The 16,939-nt window shown below is 34.3% G+C and overlaps 2 protein-coding genes across 5 annotated transcripts; one reads left to right on the forward strand and one right to left on the reverse strand.

Moving 5' to 3' along the window:
• Positions 1-10,420: 10,420 nt before the first annotated feature.
• On the forward strand, positions 10,421-15,037 carry LOC130462436 (uncharacterized). Of its 4 annotated transcripts, none has more exons than XM_056830636.1 (5): positions 10,421-10,630; positions 13,714-13,867; positions 14,062-14,305; positions 14,396-14,441; positions 14,553-15,037. In XM_056830636.1, exons 2-5 carry the CDS (start codon positions 13,718-13,720, stop codon positions 14,572-14,574), a joined length of 462 nt encoding a protein of 153 aa, XP_056686614.1. In that variant the 5' UTR covers positions 10,421-10,630; positions 13,714-13,717; the 3' UTR covers positions 14,575-15,037. The 4 variants fall into 4 exon arrangements, with proteins under 4 accessions (XP_056686614.1, XP_056686616.1, XP_056686615.1 ...); XM_056830638.1 differs by having other exon boundaries at positions 14,068-14,305; XM_056830637.1 differs by having other exon boundaries at positions 14,279-14,305.
• LOC130462940 (cysteine-rich receptor-like protein kinase 10) lies at positions 10,639-13,077 on the reverse strand. Its single transcript, XM_056831932.1, has 4 exons — positions 12,861-13,077; positions 12,528-12,765; positions 12,054-12,204; positions 10,639-11,979 (listed from the first exon to the last, which is right to left on the reverse strand). The coding sequence occupies exons 1-4, from the start codon at positions 13,075-13,077 to the stop codon at positions 11,644-11,646; spliced, it is 942 nt and encodes a 313-aa protein (XP_056687910.1). The 3' UTR covers positions 10,639-11,643.
• Positions 15,038-16,939: the final 1,902 nt, after the last annotated feature.

The following is a 16,939-nucleotide window of genomic DNA, read 5'->3' on the forward strand; positions in this document are numbered from 1 at the left end:
GGGAAACTTGAAGTTTTCAAAGCTAGATTGGTTGCAAAAGGTTACAGGCAAGTCCACGGTGTGGATTACGATGAAACCTTTTCACCAGTTGCAATGCTAAAGTCTATTCGGATAATGTTAGCAATCGCTGCATATTACGATTACGAAATATGGCAGATGGATGTCAAAACTGCTTTCTTAAACGGCGTTTTAACAGAAACTGTGTTTATGACACAGCCTGAAGGTTTTGAGGATCCAAAGAATGCTAAAAAGGTATGCAAGCTAAAGAAGTCAATCTACGGATTGAAGCAGGCATCCAGGAGCTGGAATATACGTTTTGATGAAGCAGTCAGTGACTTTGGTTTCATCAAGAACGCAGACGAATCTTGTGTATACAAGAAGGTCAGTGGGAGCAAAATTGCTTTCCTAGTATTATATGTCGACAACATATTGCTTATCGGAAATGACATTCCTATGTTGAACTCTGTCAAGATTTGGCTTGGGAAATGTTTTTCGATGAAAGATCTAGGAGAAGCACAGTACATATTGGGCATCAAGATTTACAGAGATAGATCTAAAAAGATGATTGGACTTAGTCAAAACACTTATATCAATAAGGTGCTTGATAGGTTCAAGATGGCGGACTCCAAGCGAGGCTACCTACCCATGTCTCATGGAATAACTCTAAGCAAGACTCAGTGCCCGAAAACACTTGATGAGCGTAGACGAATGAATGGGATTCCATATGCATCATTGATTGGTTCAATAATGTATGCTATGATATGTACACGCCCGGATGTTGCGTACGCACTCAGTGCTACGAGCAGATACCAGTCAGACCCAGGAGAGGCGCATTGGACTGCTGCCAAGAATATTCTGAAGTACCTGAAAAGGCACAAAGATGACTTCCTGGTCTATGGTGGAGATGATGAATTAATTGTTAAAGGCCATACGGACGCAAGTTTCCAAACCGACAAAGATGATTTCAGATCACAGTCTGGGTTTGTCTTCTGCCTCAACGGGGGTGCAGTAAGCTGGAAAAGTGCTAAGCAAAGCACCATTGCGGATTCTACAACTGAAGCGGAGTACATTGCTGCACATGAAGCAGCAAAGGAAGCTATATGGCTAAGGAAGTTCATAGGTGAACTTGGTGTAGTCCCCTCCATTAAAGGACCAATAGCCCTGTATTGTGATAATAACGGAGCTATTGCACAGGCAAAGGAGCCTAGACACCACCAGAGAGTCAAGCATGTACTTCGTAGATTTCACCTTCTACGAGAGTTCGTTGAAAGAAAAGAAGTCGAGATAAACAAGATTGGAACTGATGACAACATATCAGATCCATTGACTAAACCTCTGCCGCAGGCGAAGCACAACTCGCACACTGCAACTATGGGAATCAAGCATATTGGAGAATGGCTTTGATATCCCTGTTTAATGTTTTAAAGTTTTAGAGTTTAAATCTTTATAAAACATTATTGGTTAATCATTCACAATAAATGAAAAGAATTCATTTTTCCATTTAATTTGTGGTTTATTAAATGATGAGTCCCTTCAATTTGACGATATATTCAAGATAGACTGTCAGGACCAGTCCTGTGACTAAGAAATGTCTATCAAGTGAACTTGAATGTCAAAGGTTGAAAATGGTCCCTAGTCGGAGTTTTCTATAAAATTGGACGCATAGAAAACGTTAGACGACTAGAATGCAAGATGACTAGTAGTTCTGTTTCTTGAACTATGTGGACATGGCAATGTCATAATCATTTGCATAGATACTTACTTTGGGAAGACTAGTATCGGAAAAGACCTATGAAACTTTACTGTAAGAGATGAAAATCTGTCATAAGTAAATTTCATTAAAATTATTAGACACTAAATCCTCAATACCTGAGTGATTTGAGATTACTTGTTTGAGAACTGGTTGCTTTGACGTTGACCAACCGTCGCACCGTAAAAGGAGGCTATATAGGCAACGCCCAGGTAATCACCTATCAAACGAAGTCTAATCTCAAGATCGCAAGATTGGGAGTGTCCTCCCATAAATCGGGATGAGATGCTTAAAAGTTGTACAAGGCCACTCGGAGAGCTAGAAACTGTGAAAATGCATGGCCGTGCTCGGATGAATCATAGGTTATGATTATCTGTTTATTTGATCAGTTGAACTCTGAAATCGAGAAACACCTCTTGACATAATAAGGATGACAACTCTTACCTTATGTTCAAGAGAAAGCATCGAGCGACAAAGGAATTAGGAAATGCACACTTGTCCCTAAGGACAAGTGGGAGACTGAAGGAAATAATGCCCTTGGTCCAAGTATGCATTCTATGTTAAGTCTAATAAATGCGGTTCAGTATTAATTAACAAGTTAATAATTCAGTGAGATCAAGTGAGCTGAATGCCTAGCTAGAGGCCGCTTCAGTTCAAGTGGAATTAATGATATTAATCCACAGCTTACTCTTGACTGAACCCGTAGGGTCACACAAATAGTACGTAAACAGATCAAGTATTTAATGACATTAAATACTCCATCTATGGATATTCAGAATCGACGGATCTTGGTTTCAGTGGGAGCTGAGATCGTCACAGGCAAGATATGAATACTCCGGAAACGATGATATTACCGGAAACGGAAATATGGATCGTATCGGAAATGTAAATATTATCCAAGTGGTAGATGTTGCCGGAAACGGAAACATGGTACGTATCGGAAAATATTATCGGAAATGGAAATATTGCCGGAATCGGAAATATTGCCGGAAACGGAAATATTGTCAGAATCGGAAATATTATCGGAATCGGAAAATAATTCCGGAAACGAAAATATTAAATATTTGTTCGAAACGGAAATTAATTCCGGAATCGGAAATATTAAATATTGTTCGTATCGGAAATAAATTCCGGAATCGGGAATTTAATCGGAAGCGCGTCGTACGAATTAGCATCGGACGAGACTTGCTAGACGAAGGCCCAGCACGAAGCCAGGCCTACGCTCAGCAAGCCCAAGCGCCCAAAAACACGCTGCCAAGCCACGCCCGGTCCAGCGCAAGGCCAGGCCCAGCAATGGCCTTGGCGCGCGCGCGGGGCTGCGACAAGTGGGCTGGCGCTGTACGTGGGCCGCAAGGCCTGCGTGCGGTGCTAGCGTATCACTCGAAGTGTGTTACTCGAATCCTAAGGCTACCGGGATTTGTTATATGATTAAATCTAATCCTAAAAGATTTAGTTTGTTTAATTAGAGTCCTAGTAGGATTATAATTAAACAAATTAGTATCCTAATAGGATTCCAAATCCTTTTCCATAACTCTATAAATAAGTGCCTAGGGTCACATATTTACATCGAGCATTCAAGTATTCAAAGTGATTTTTGAGAGCAAAAATTCAGTCATACAATTGCCTAATAAGTGCCGAAAATTCTAAGTACCTTAAGGGCGATCCTAGTTGGTCAAGCTTAAGGCGGATCCGGACGTGCTGTGGACTATCTACGGAGGGACGACACTTGGAGTCCTAAAGACTTGTTCTTGTTCGGTTCGGGCGCAGCTAGGGAAGGCACGCAACAAAGAGTATGCATCTAAACTATGCTAAATGATTATGTGTAAATAATATGCTTTCCTGGCTTTATGGTTTTTCCGCATGATTTATGAATTGTCATATGTATCATAACCTAACAGATACGACTTTAGCCTGTCAATAGTCTGATCAGTCTTCCTAATCAACTGAAAGTTCACCCTATTGTGTTTCCATCCAATCCATATCCTACCTTTAGGAGACCAAGTATAGTTCATCTCCCAAAGCCAGGCATAACCAAATTTATTCTGAATTTTTTGTGCATTTCCTTCTTTCACTCTAGTTTCAATAATAGCAATAACACTAATATTATGATGACTCAAAATCTTCTTAACCTCCACCACCTTACTAGGGTCATTAAGACCCCTCACATTCCAGGAGCAGATTATCATGGTGGGTATTCATTCTCCCCCCCCCCCCCCCCCCCCCCCCCTCAACACTCAAAATTATGTTGCTGGTTGTATTCTGTTTCTTCAAATTCAATATTTCCAGTGGATGAATCTGGATGGGGATAGAACGCCAATAGAGTTACCTTTGATTCAACATTGGACTGATGAACGGTTATATGAAAGAATTAGCAAGCAAGATGACATTTATGAGAGGGGTTATTTGAATAAGTCAACATATCCTATCACGAAAAGATATGATCCAATTGTTATTTCAAGAGACCATAAGGTAATTTTTTCTTCAGTAGTTACTTTTATGTATTTGCATGTGTTACTTATTATACTTAGTAAGTGTTACTTGTTTATTTTTTATAAATATTTTAATTGTTACTTGTCTCATTGCTTCCTGTTCTGGTTACCTTCATTAATTAATTTTTCTTTATATTAGCAGTTACTTGTGTCACTTTTATAAATATTTTAATTGTTACTTGTCATATTTTTTTGATTTGGTTACTTTCATTACTTATTTTCGGTTACTTGTAGATTTTTAATTATTACTTTTTTTCCATATTACTAATTATATTTTTTCTTATTTTTATTTCAGGGTTAAGTCAAATTTACATGGACGAGACTAATTATTCTAGAAGGTGGTACTTATTTGCACCGGGTGTTGATGTAAATTAGGTATTTATTATTTTAGTGTTATGTATGTCAAAGTTGGTGTTACTTTTATGGAGTATATATTTATGTATTACCCAACTTTTATAATAGTTGGTGTTACTTTTATAATAGTGTAGTTATGTTTTAATATATACTGGGTGTTACTTTTATATATATTTGTTGGTACTCTATATTATTATGAGTGTTACTTTAAATCTTTTTTTGAACAAAAAACATAACTAAACTAAACAGTGTTACTCTAATCATCAAATAAAGTTACTATCGTCATTTAATAAAATCCTGCAAACATTCAAAGAAGTTCTTTTCAATAAAAATAAATAAAACTTTACATCAAGATCTAAAATAAACGTGCTGGGGTTTTTAAAGCTGGAGTTGCAGTACCATTTTCTTTTGAATTGATCTTTGATTTCTTTCCTCTTTTCTTTTTCAAAGCATTATCAAAATGTCCTTTTGCTCTCTTATTTCTTCCCTTTGTGTTAACTCTATTTGGATCAAGTACTTCAATCGTAGGAACTCTGTTTGTTACTTCTTTGACATCATTTTCATTTCTGAATGTATCAATATTCTTATAATCTCTTTCAAATCCTCTCTCTAATATATGTCTAGTTCCTTGCTCCCCTTAACTTCTTACTATCAAGTCATAGTACTTCCGTGCCATATTATAACGCCAAGGGATAAATTTATTTTGTTGATTATATAACATGATGTAACACGCTTATACAATGGTAACATAATCATCATGCTTCTTCAAATTTTTTGCATGTACATGCTATTTTTTGTGCAGCTGCATCAAATGTTACTTTTTTCTTTGATTCTTCATCATTCTCTTTGTAAACTTCATAATACAACAAGTAACCGTCCATAGCCACAATGTTTGAAAATGAACACATTGGTTCACCATATTCAAATTCAAAATCTCTAAATAGTGTCAGAGTGTATACCTCAGAAGCATGCTTGAGTAATCCTTTCATTAGAAACACTGATGTAGGGGTTTAATTCATGCAATTAAATTCATGTTGTTTCTCTGTTCGTCTTCAGCAGTGTAAAGTTTCTTGAAAAATCTTGAAAATGTAAGTCAAACTTGTGTTTTTGTTTGATTTGAAACAAATTGCATTGTTAGTACTCTCACTTCTTTGAGAAGATAATATCTCGACAGTGAAGAAGTCTTTGTTTAAACCAACGCACCACTTATCTTTTATTTTGTACAACCGTTTGAACAACTTACTAGTCCCTAAATTGTATGTAGTTATCATTTTTTCCCAGCATCTTTCAAACTCTTCTTCACTGACACATCCACTTAGACAGTGGTTGAAAGCATCCTTGAAAGTTGTATCTCGTTTTAATGCCCCAAAGCGTGACACAATATTTTGTATGAGATGCCAGAGGCATAATCTGTGCCTTGTTTGAGGAAGAACCCTGAAAAATTGAGAACATAAGTGATTAATTTATTACTGTTACTTTACATAACTAAGGGTGTTATTTGAACATAATAATCCAGTTACTTTCAATCTTTTCCTAATGTTAATTTTATATGATCCACGTGCTCCTTTATGTATGATAGTGATGTTACTTTCAATATGTTAGTAATGTTACCTTTTTATGTTACCGATGTTACATAGTACCACATGTTACATAATATATTAAATGTTAATACTTTTAAGGTAAATGCCAAACGTAACTTCTCTATATGATGTTGTTGTTTTAGAAAATGTTACTTCAGATTCATGCTACATGTTACTTTTTTTGAATGTGTTACTTCATATTCATATTAGAAGATGATACCTCAGGTTATACTACATGTTACTCTGTTTTATGAATTTGTTACTTCATATTCATATTAGAAGTTACCCTTGTTATTAAAAATGCATGCTTCATGTTAACTTTGTGTAATGAAAGTGTTACTTCAAATCCATTTTATATGTTACCTTAGGTGTTTTGAAGATGTTACTTCAGATGTATGCTACATGTTACTTTATTTTCAAGAAAGTGTTACTTCATATCATATTACAAGTTGTATTTGGTATATTGAAGATGTTACTTCAGATTCATGCTACATGTTACTCTATTTTATGAATGTCTTATTTCATGTTCATATTAGAAGTTATCTTTGTTGCATTAAAGATGTTACTTTTAACATGTTACTTATGTTACTTTTCTATGTTACTGATGTTACTTAGTATATTAAATGATCTTATTTTGAAGGTAAATGCCAAACGTACCTTCTCTATTTCCCTGGACATTGCTTGGTCTTTGTCTGTAAACACAGAAACAGGTGCTACATGTCCCATAGATTTCAAAAAAGTTTGTAGAAGTCATATAAATGAATCTGTTGTTTCATCTCCAAGGAAAAAACAACCAAACATTGAAGTTTTCCAATAGTTGTGTTATGCCGACAAAAAATCCACAAATGAGATTGTACTTGTTGGTTTTGTAAGTTGTATAAAAAATAGTAACATCTCCATAGGATTAATGGTCTTCTCTCATAATAGAATCTCTCCAGAATATACTTTCCAATTTTCTGTTTTCTTTTAAATCGAAAAAATACATCTGGATCATCAGATTGTAGGTTATATAAATTGTCAATGACATTATGTGCGTCACCACCTTCAATTTCCTTCATCTTCTTCCTTGTCACAAAGTTCGGATGGTCTTTTATTGAGTATACAACTGGTTCTTCACCTACAATAAAAAAAATGGTTATAATTTTTTTTATTTGGTACAAAAATTTATTTTCATATAATTGTTACCTCCTGCTTCATGACACATAACCTTGTATGATTATGTAGGATTTAATACACTGTCATCGAGTAACTTTATTGTCTCAGCTTTGTCCTCTGTTATTTTCCTTTATGATCTGTGCATATGCTACCAGTTTTTTCTAGTGAACTGATGATTATGCACAAGGACATGCTAGATTATTTCAAATACGCCATCTTTATTTATTTTTGCCCTTATATAAGCTCTGCACCCTGTTCTTGTCATAGGAACCTGCTTGCCTTTCTTCTTGTTGTTGTTAGTTATTATAGGAGTGGTTACTTTTGTTACTTTTCTTTTGCATCTGAAGCCTTGCTTGTTACATATGAAGTATTTTTCGTACATTACTCTTGTAACAGGATGTAGTTTATGTGTATACGGTCTTACACCAATACCTAAAGCCTGTGCTTGCTTTTCATAAACTTTCAATATGTCTTTTATATCTTTTTCTGTATGCCCCAGTAAACTTCCAGAGTAATCCTCATCATCTTCTTCTATATTGCGTGAATAACACGGACGAAATTAGTATACTTTATGATGTTACTTTCGTATTTTAGAAAAAACAATAGCTCTATTACTTTTAAGAATAAGAGGAAGTACTTTTATAATATTAGTGTTGTTACCTATATATTAAAAGAAACATTTCTTGTGTAATAATAGAAGATACTTTTGTCTAGGTAAATTTATAGTGTTACAGTTGTTACTTATAAAAATAATTGCAGGTACTTTTACAGTGTTACGAATGTTACCAACATCTTAAGTAGATGTTCTATATATAATGGTAATAAATACTATATCCCAGTATCAGGGATAATATTTATAAGAGGAATTCCTAGTACTTTATAGTGTTAGGGTTGTTACCTGTACATATATCCAAGGGGGGATGCACGTTGCAAATAGGGTATACAATTGTCTACCCTCCAAAAAAAAGTTAAAAAAAAACATAAAGGAAACTGAAGCAGTAAGTAGAATGTAATCCATTAAATAGAAAATCAGGAACAAGTGGTTTGTATTCCATTGGTTTGGTGGAGGTCATGGGTTCAAGGATTATAAGTCACATTTAAACTATTTATTTTTCTAATCATTATAAATTTTTATTAACGCAACATCTAGAAAAGTATTTTTATATAAGAGAAATACTTTTTCAATAATTATCAATATGATTTGATATTATATGCTTTAAGGACATCAATTTCTACAAACTCTTTTTTATTTATGCAAATTGAGTCGATGTTAAAAATAAATTTTAATTTGCATGCTATTTCTTTTAAAGAAGAACTATTTTTATTTTACTAGATATTTTATATTAATACTTATTTGAAAATGTCTACCCTATTCAAAATTCTGGATACGTCACTTCATATATCTATAGTGTTATAAGCTTAATGGCACGTATTTAAAAACTGAAAGCGCTGCTACTTTTAAGAATAAGAGAAAGTACTTTTATAATGTTAATGTTGTTACCTATATATTAAAAGAAGTATTTCTAGTGTAGTAATAGATACTTTTGTCTAGGTAAATTTATAGTGTTACAGTTGTTACTTATAAAAATAATTGCAGGTACTTTACAGTGTTAGGAATGTTCCCTACACCTTAAGTAGATGTTTTATATTTAATTATAATAAACACTATATCCCAGTATCAGGGACAAAACTTGTTAGAGTAATTCCTGGTACTTTATAGTGTTAGGATTGTTACCTATACATTAACTACATGTATATCTATAGTGCTATAAGTTTAAGGCCACGTATTTAAAAACTGAGAGTGATGTTACTGTTATGACTAAGGGGAAGTACCTTATAATATTAGTGTTGTTACCTATAGATTAAAAGTATTTGTATTGTAATTATAGATCCTTTTTCCTACGTAAATTTATAGTGTTTTAGTTGTTACTTATAAAAATAATTACAGGGCATTTTGCAGTGTTAGGAATGTTACCTACATCTCAAGTTGATTTTTTTTATATTATATACCAGTATCAGGGATGTTACTTATAAGAGTAAACCCTGGTACTTTATAGTGTTGCAGTTGTTACATGTATATTAAGTAGATCAATATCTAGTTTTATAAGGTTAGACCACGTTTTTAAAAACTGAAAGTTCTATTACTTATAAGGCTAACGGGAATACATTAATACTATTAGTGTTGTTACATATAGATTAGTGTTATAACAATACCTTAAACCAATACTAATACTTTAATCATGTACGTTTATGATCTTATGATTTTACTTTTTCTAAAAAACGCGATAATATAATTTAAATACTTTTTAATCTTGTTCAGTCAATGTTAGTTCTTCGTCTTGTTCCTCCATCATTGTTAGGTCTTAGATTTGATCTTCCATTGTTGTTAGATCTTCGATTTTGTCTTCGATAATAGTGAAATCCTTAATGTTACTAGTTATATTTCCATGTTCAACAAAATCCCCAAGCTGTAGATTATTCGTTGAAACTTGAAGAGATTGTTCGATCTCCATTGTTGTGGACTTTGATTTTTCTTTTCTAGATCTGGAATTCTGGAAGCTCGAAAACCTAGAATATAGCAAAAGTGTGGCGCAAAAAGAAACGTTGGGTATTTATTAACGCCGTCTATTTTCCGTTTTCTTTTTGTTTTATGGGACGCGCTTCTCTGGCGTTTGTATGCCACGCGCGCGTCACATCATCAACTTGATGATGTGACCAGCCACACCAGAGACGCGCTGTTAATAAAAAAAAATCGGTTTAGATCTATCAAAAATTGAATAGAAGTAACCCAATGTCATGGGCTAATTCGGTTTCATTGCCAGTTTTTAATTTATGGTTTTTTGATTTTATAAGTTATATGCTTTATATTGAATCATAAACTTAAAAAATAAGCATACTTATAGTAAATATGTTAATTTTGAAAACTGACAACAGTGAAAACTACTTTTTGTGATTTCATATTTTGATTTTTAATTTTGTAAAAAACAGAAAACTGAAAATAAAAAACGACACCGAATGGGGTTAATTTTTTTTTTGGTTAAGTCTTTGTAATTGATGGGGTTAATTAATTATACGAATGCGCGCACTTATTGTGACTCGTTTGGGGAAAGAAAAGACGATGGTTCCTCTCAAGTTTCAGAATCGGCCAGAAGGGTAGTGCATGGTATACTATTACACTCGATCATCTTGGGCAATTTCTAGGCGACAGTGAAACGGCAGAAAAAAGACGTTTCTAATTTCTGCGTCCCAGGAAATTGCTAAGGATCATCAAATTTGGATTGGAGTATCTAATCGGAAATTAGGTATTTCACTAATCTACTCAATTTAATTACTTTATTTTTACATTGTTCTTCTTCAATTTGTTCTTTGAAGTTTAAATGTTTGCGCTTGTTTAAGTACTTCGATTCCTTAATTTGGCGAACCAGTGGCTGATCGAATTTTTAATCTAACGCTAAAGCTCTTCAAGCTTTTGAGCTTAAGCCATTTACTACTCCCTATCTGTACTACCTGGATTTATGGTACTAAGTGAAGGATGTAGTTTCAACATTTCAATTGAGTGAACAAGATGGTTAATTGAATGTTGTGCCCACTTTTTTTGGGTGCGAATAAGCCATAATGGCAATACAAATTGCAAATGGGGGAAGGAATTTGAACCTATAACCTATTGAGTGAACAAGATGGTTAATTGAATGTTTTGCCAATTTTTTATTATTTTTTGGTGCGAATAAGCGAAAAGGGCAATGCAAACTGTGGAGGGGGAATTTGAACCTATAACCTATCAGTTGAGTGAACAAGGTGGTTAATTGAATGTTGTGCCATTTTTGGGTGAGAATTAGCCACAAGGGTAATACAAATTGCAAATGGGGAAAGGGATTCGAGCCTATAACCTATGGTACATAGGCCATGGTCTTATATAATTAACTACAAGGACAAGACCTCATTGGTATTTGTGCCACTATTTTAATTCAAAACTTAGTTATCGGAGAATTAGTTTTAAATGTTAAGGTGCAATTTATTCCCTTGTTAGAACTCTAATTTTTAAAATTTTGGTTGTGTAAGCTGTCTTCCTTCATCTGTGTAAATCTTGGTTATGCTTGACAAATACAGGCATGAACATGTAATTTAGTTGGTTTCAACGTAAACATACACCATTTGCAGTGTTAATTGGTCAATTGAATATACAAAGAAGCCTGTTTCTGAATCAATACATAAAGTATATACACTTTCTGAATCATGGCAATCCTAAATGGATCAGGGAAAAGGGGAGAGGGGCAATAACATAGGGGAAAGTATATATCTTGTAATTGTGAGATTGTTAACGTGGGTACAAGTCTGTGAATTGCGCTGTCAAGTTTCTGTTATAACCCTCGTCACTTTCCAGACTTCGAAATTGATCTTGTTCAGTTATATGCTCACCTCGCACATTTGTGTCAGAGGATACTGCTGAAAGGCACAGTGGAAACTGGACGTCAGAGGAGTTGTTCTGAAGAATGAGGAGGGCTGATTCCATTGTTGGTCTACTTGAAGGGTCCTCTTGAACACAGAATAGCCCTACTTGGATACATCTTATGACTTCAGTTCTTGAAAAGTTGTTTCCTAGTGATGGATCAACTAGTTCTATAGTAGTCCCTGTGTTCCAAAGTTTCCTTGCCTGGAGCAATGGGACACAATAGTTATTACTTACTTATTTTTAAGCTAGTTTGAAAGGAAATTAGGATGTCTTACATGGTTTATAAGGCTGTTATGCCCAAGTGCTCGAGTAAACAAATTATTCTTTTGCGCACTAATAATTTCCAAGACCATGACCCCGAAACTGTAGACATCTGACTTTATAGAAAATACTCCTGAAATTGCATATTCTGGAGCCATATATCCACTGCAAGGCAATTCCACTGTCACTGTCAGAAAATGAGTGACATTTGGTTGTTTTTTTTTGTGCATATCCAAGAGTTATAGGCATTTCATGGGAAATAATTTTGGCACACCAAAAAATTGATTTTGGCACACCAAAAAATTGATTGATTTCGGCACACAATGTGAGACACAGTTTTTCGTGTTCCACTTACAATCTGTTGTGCCAAAATCAACATAAGGTCCAAAATCAATTTCCGCATCTCGTGGGAATATGCAACTTTCATTAGCATATAATGATGAAAGAATATTCTAGTTAATTAATAGTTTAAATCTTATAGCTCTTACGATGTTCCGAAAACTTTTGAAGTATTGGCTTGTGTAGCATCAATTTTCACTAGCCTTGCTGTGCCAAAGTCTGCTATCTTTGGGTTCATCTCTTCATCCAACAAAATGTTACTTATTTTTAAGTCCCGGTGTATAATCTTGACACGAGAATCTTCATGGAGGTACAAAAGTCCTCGTGCAATTCCTGTTATGATTTTGAACCGTGTTTCCCAGTCCAAGTACTTGCGCCTGTTTGGATCTACAAGATGCTTATGATTGTCAGAGAGAGAATACTATGGAACCATTGTAATTTTGTACCTGATGCAGGAATATATTTGGGTTAAAACACAGTACCAAATAGGAATCTGTCCAAACTCAAGTTGGACACAAATTCATAAACAAGTAGCTTTTCTTCGCCTTCCAAACAAAATCCCAAAAGTTTGACAAGGTTTCTGTGTTGAAGCTTGGCTACTAATTGGACTTCATTTGTAAATTCTCTAAGACCTTGACGGGAGTCTTCTGAAAGCCTTTTAACAGCCATTTCTTGGCCATCTGGAAGCCTTCCCGGCATCAGGCATAAGGAAACAGAATAGTTATGTTCTTGAACAGGATTCGGTCCACCATTGTCATGGTTAGAACTTAATCTGAATCATGTACTTTGAGGTTTTGTGTCAACTTCCAACAGACAAGTAGAAATATATTAGTAGTATTATTACTCTGTAAACAGGACCAAATCCACCTTCGCCAAGTTTGTTTTCAATGGAGAAGTTTCCAGTTGCATATTTAATTGTGTCAAGGTTGTATTGCAATGATTCTGTGCTGATTTTGGAATCATCACCATTGCTGTCTAGGGGAGGATCAGGATCATTTCCAGTAGCTGAAGATTAAGTAGAGAAATTAGTATGCAATTAGTTGGGATTCTTGTGAAACAATGATTGCAAGTTGGTGGCTCAACATTTAAATATTGTAGAAGATTAAGAAGAGAATATCTTACCTTGTGCATTTTGTGGCATGTTTTCCAATTACTAAGCAAACGAAGTGAAATAGTTGTCCACCAAAAAGTACAGAAAATTTTACTAATCTTAGCCTGATGTATTGATCAATTTTTGTTTTTAATTATGTGTAGAAGGTGATTTTACTTGCTTAAATCTTAGAGTTTCAAAATCTTATTGAGAAACTAAAAGCATACTTGGTGGCATTTTTGCAGAGTGATGTTTACCTGCAGGTCTAGGCTGTTTCTTCTTCCTCCTATACACAAAGAACACAATGATGCAGAGAAGCAACAATATAAAACCAGCTGCTGGAACAACAATTCTTATTATGTAGAATATGATGCCCTTGCCTGCACAATTAAAAAAAAGGTGCGTGAACCTTTCAACTGTCAAATCTGAGATGGGGGCTCAACTTTCTCCAGGCTCATCTTAACTCTTTTTTTTTCTAGAAAACCAAAGTGCTGATAATGTATATCACCAACTTCATATGCAGCATTAAAGTGAATAAAATAGTCTTTTAATTTCCATGTTTTTATTCTTCTTTTGTGTGTTCTTACCTTGAGATGAAGGATGCCGGCTTGATGGGGTTTGCAGTGGTGTATAGAAAGGCACTGTGTCGTACCTCATCTGGCAATTGGGCCTTAAAAACGCAATCTTTGAAGAGTTTTGATAAAAATTCTGTAAATGTCTTAAAAGGCCAATCAAACATTTCTCACATGGTAGACCAAGTATATCAGGAGTGCATTGAACAAGAGAATAAAGTGTGCTATATGGTGGCAGGACAACTTCGGCTGTTGCATAACCACTGTATGTTCTGTTTTTAGCTGCTTTCTGAATAAGGTTGTTCATAGTGGTTGACATTATTTGTTGAAACTGATCGGGATCTGATACATTAAGCCCGCTGTAGAACAAGGAAACAGGAGGATTATCCTCATCCAAAGAGGTTAGTGGCCTGTTTGCATACCTTAGAGTGCATTCCTGATACCAGATAACTCCTTCTTTCTGGTTAGTACAATTAACATTTACAATTTGTTTTGCGGCTGCCCGTACACAGGCTTGGCACAATTGGGGATTGATGTCAGCTCTGCAATAGAACATGCCATAGACTTTATCAGGGCTTTCACCATGACTCGAGTTGGAGAAACTAGTCACGGAAGGTGCACCAAGATCGTAAAGGACCTGGTAGAGGTTCTTCTTATATATGCTCTCTTGTGTGTAATTACCATTTTCGGCACAACGGGTGGAGAAATATTTGGGCTGGGAGTCTGCAACAACAGTTTTCAGCAGTAGAAAATGGAGGAAAATTATTTGGAGAGTTTTTGAGATGTAGTCAAATGGTGCCATTGTTGCAGTAACTGCATGTGGTGTTACTCTCTTCCTAGAAAAATATGTAGTTATTATGTGTAATTTGGCCAGTTCAAAGCCAAGGTATCTGAAATTTTCTATGATGAAGAAATATGGTTTCTATTGCGTATTGATAAACTTTAGACGAATGAAAATATTAATTTGTTGAAAAAACTTGTTTGAAACCATCAAGTACTTCCACTAGGCTCTGTCTGGTTCAACTCAATCTGATTGAAATTAACTAATCTGAGCTTAATTTTTCTGAAAAAAACTTACTTTTGTGTGTAAATTGTCTAGATAAAAAAAAAGGTTTTTTCTACGTTGTATCCCTGTAATTCATTGTTTTCTATGTTGTATCCAAATATTTTAAATTTTACATATTGTACCCTTGTAGTTGCAAAAGTTAATCATTTTTATCCTTGTCGCCAACCCAATGTTAACAAGTTCCGTTATATTTTTAAAAAGTAAAGAATTTTCAACTTTAACGTTGGGTTAACTCTTTTTTTTTCTAGAAAACTTTAACCGTAATTCTTCCTCTCTTCCTCTAACCCACCACCACAAACGGCCACCAGAGAAAATCGAACTGCACCAAATTCCAGGGCCACTTACCCAAGCTCGACCCTCCGGCCACCCCCACACATACTTTGGCATATCCATCTTCGATTCTTCATGGTATAGTTATTTATTTTGATAATGAATTGATGCTACAGAACATACACACGGACACACCATTTGTTGATGACGTCGGGACATATTTGGTGTTATATTGGGTTCCAATTCGTGAAGATGGGAAACCCGACAAGCAATTGGTTCAATTTGTAACATAATGATCCAGTTTCCCCACTAAGACAAAACTTTGGTGTTTTATTTATTTATTTATAATTAGGTGATTATTTTTTTATTTGGTTAATTAGGTGTTTATTTTCTAATTATGTGGTAATCAAAAAAATTAATGCTACCACAGAGAAAATTTTAAAAAATAATGCTATTTAGGAGGATTTGATAAATATTTTGCTATCATTAAGAATTTGCAAAAGTTCATTGCTACCAAAGAGAATTTCCCAAATATTTTTGCTGAATTGAACTTATATTAACTTTTATGAAGTATTAACTTATTTGAACTTATTTTGTTGATGAAATAGGTCAAAATAAATAAATTAAAGTTGAAACAAACAAACCCTAATATTGGGGGGGGGAGGGGTCTTTACATTTTCAGAAAATGAATCAAATTATATACTTCCTCTGTCCCGTAAATATCACAGCATTTAGTCTTTTACATTATTCACACTACGAATTTGGCCAACTTTGTGATTCATACGTAAAAAAATTGTAGTCATGTGTGGTCGTGTTAGCTAGATTTGTATTGTTATGTACGGAGTATTTTCTAAACATCATTTTTTTTTATAAACTTACACACGATTGGAGATATTAAGAGTCAAAGTAATGTATTAGAGGAGTAAAATTCAACCATAGTACGATATTTATGGAACGTAGATTTATCTATGATTTATCTTAAAGATTAAAATATAATCATATTATTCATGAGTGGGATAACATCCAATTGCTAACTGCTATACCCGGGTACAGCCAACTCTGGCTGTACCCCCCAAAATGACGCGCTCATATTGTTTGTTCATTCTTGTCGACTGTTTGTTCTTTTTTATTGTACTGTTGGTTCATTCTCATTGTACTGTTTGTTCTTTCTTGTTGTACTGTTTGTTCATTTTTGTTGTACTGTTTGTTCTTTCATGTTGTTTTTTAAATTCATCATCAAATTTTCATAATTGTTGTATTTTTTGTTATTTCTTCTAGAACTTTATGTTTTTTTTAATATTGCTTGTTCTTTCTTGTCTATTTGTTTGTTTATAATAATCATATGGTTAATGTTCATAATTAAACTCTTCATTAATCTTTTATTATTTCTTTTTGTATTGTTTGTTCTTTCTTGTTGTACTGTTTGTTCTTTCTTGTTGTTTTTTAAATTCATTCATCAAACTTATTGTTGTATTGTTTATTCTTTCATGTTGGCTTTAAAATTCATCATAAAATTGTTCATAATTGTTGTATTGTTTGTTCTTTTTTCTGGAATTTTTTGTT

This window comes from Spinacia oleracea, chromosome 6 (genome assembly GCF_020520425.1).
Source record: "Spinacia oleracea cultivar Varoflay chromosome 6, BTI_SOV_V1, whole genome shotgun sequence".
In the NCBI taxonomy this organism is placed as follows: Eukaryota; Viridiplantae; Streptophyta; class Magnoliopsida; order Caryophyllales; family Amaranthaceae; genus Spinacia; species Spinacia oleracea.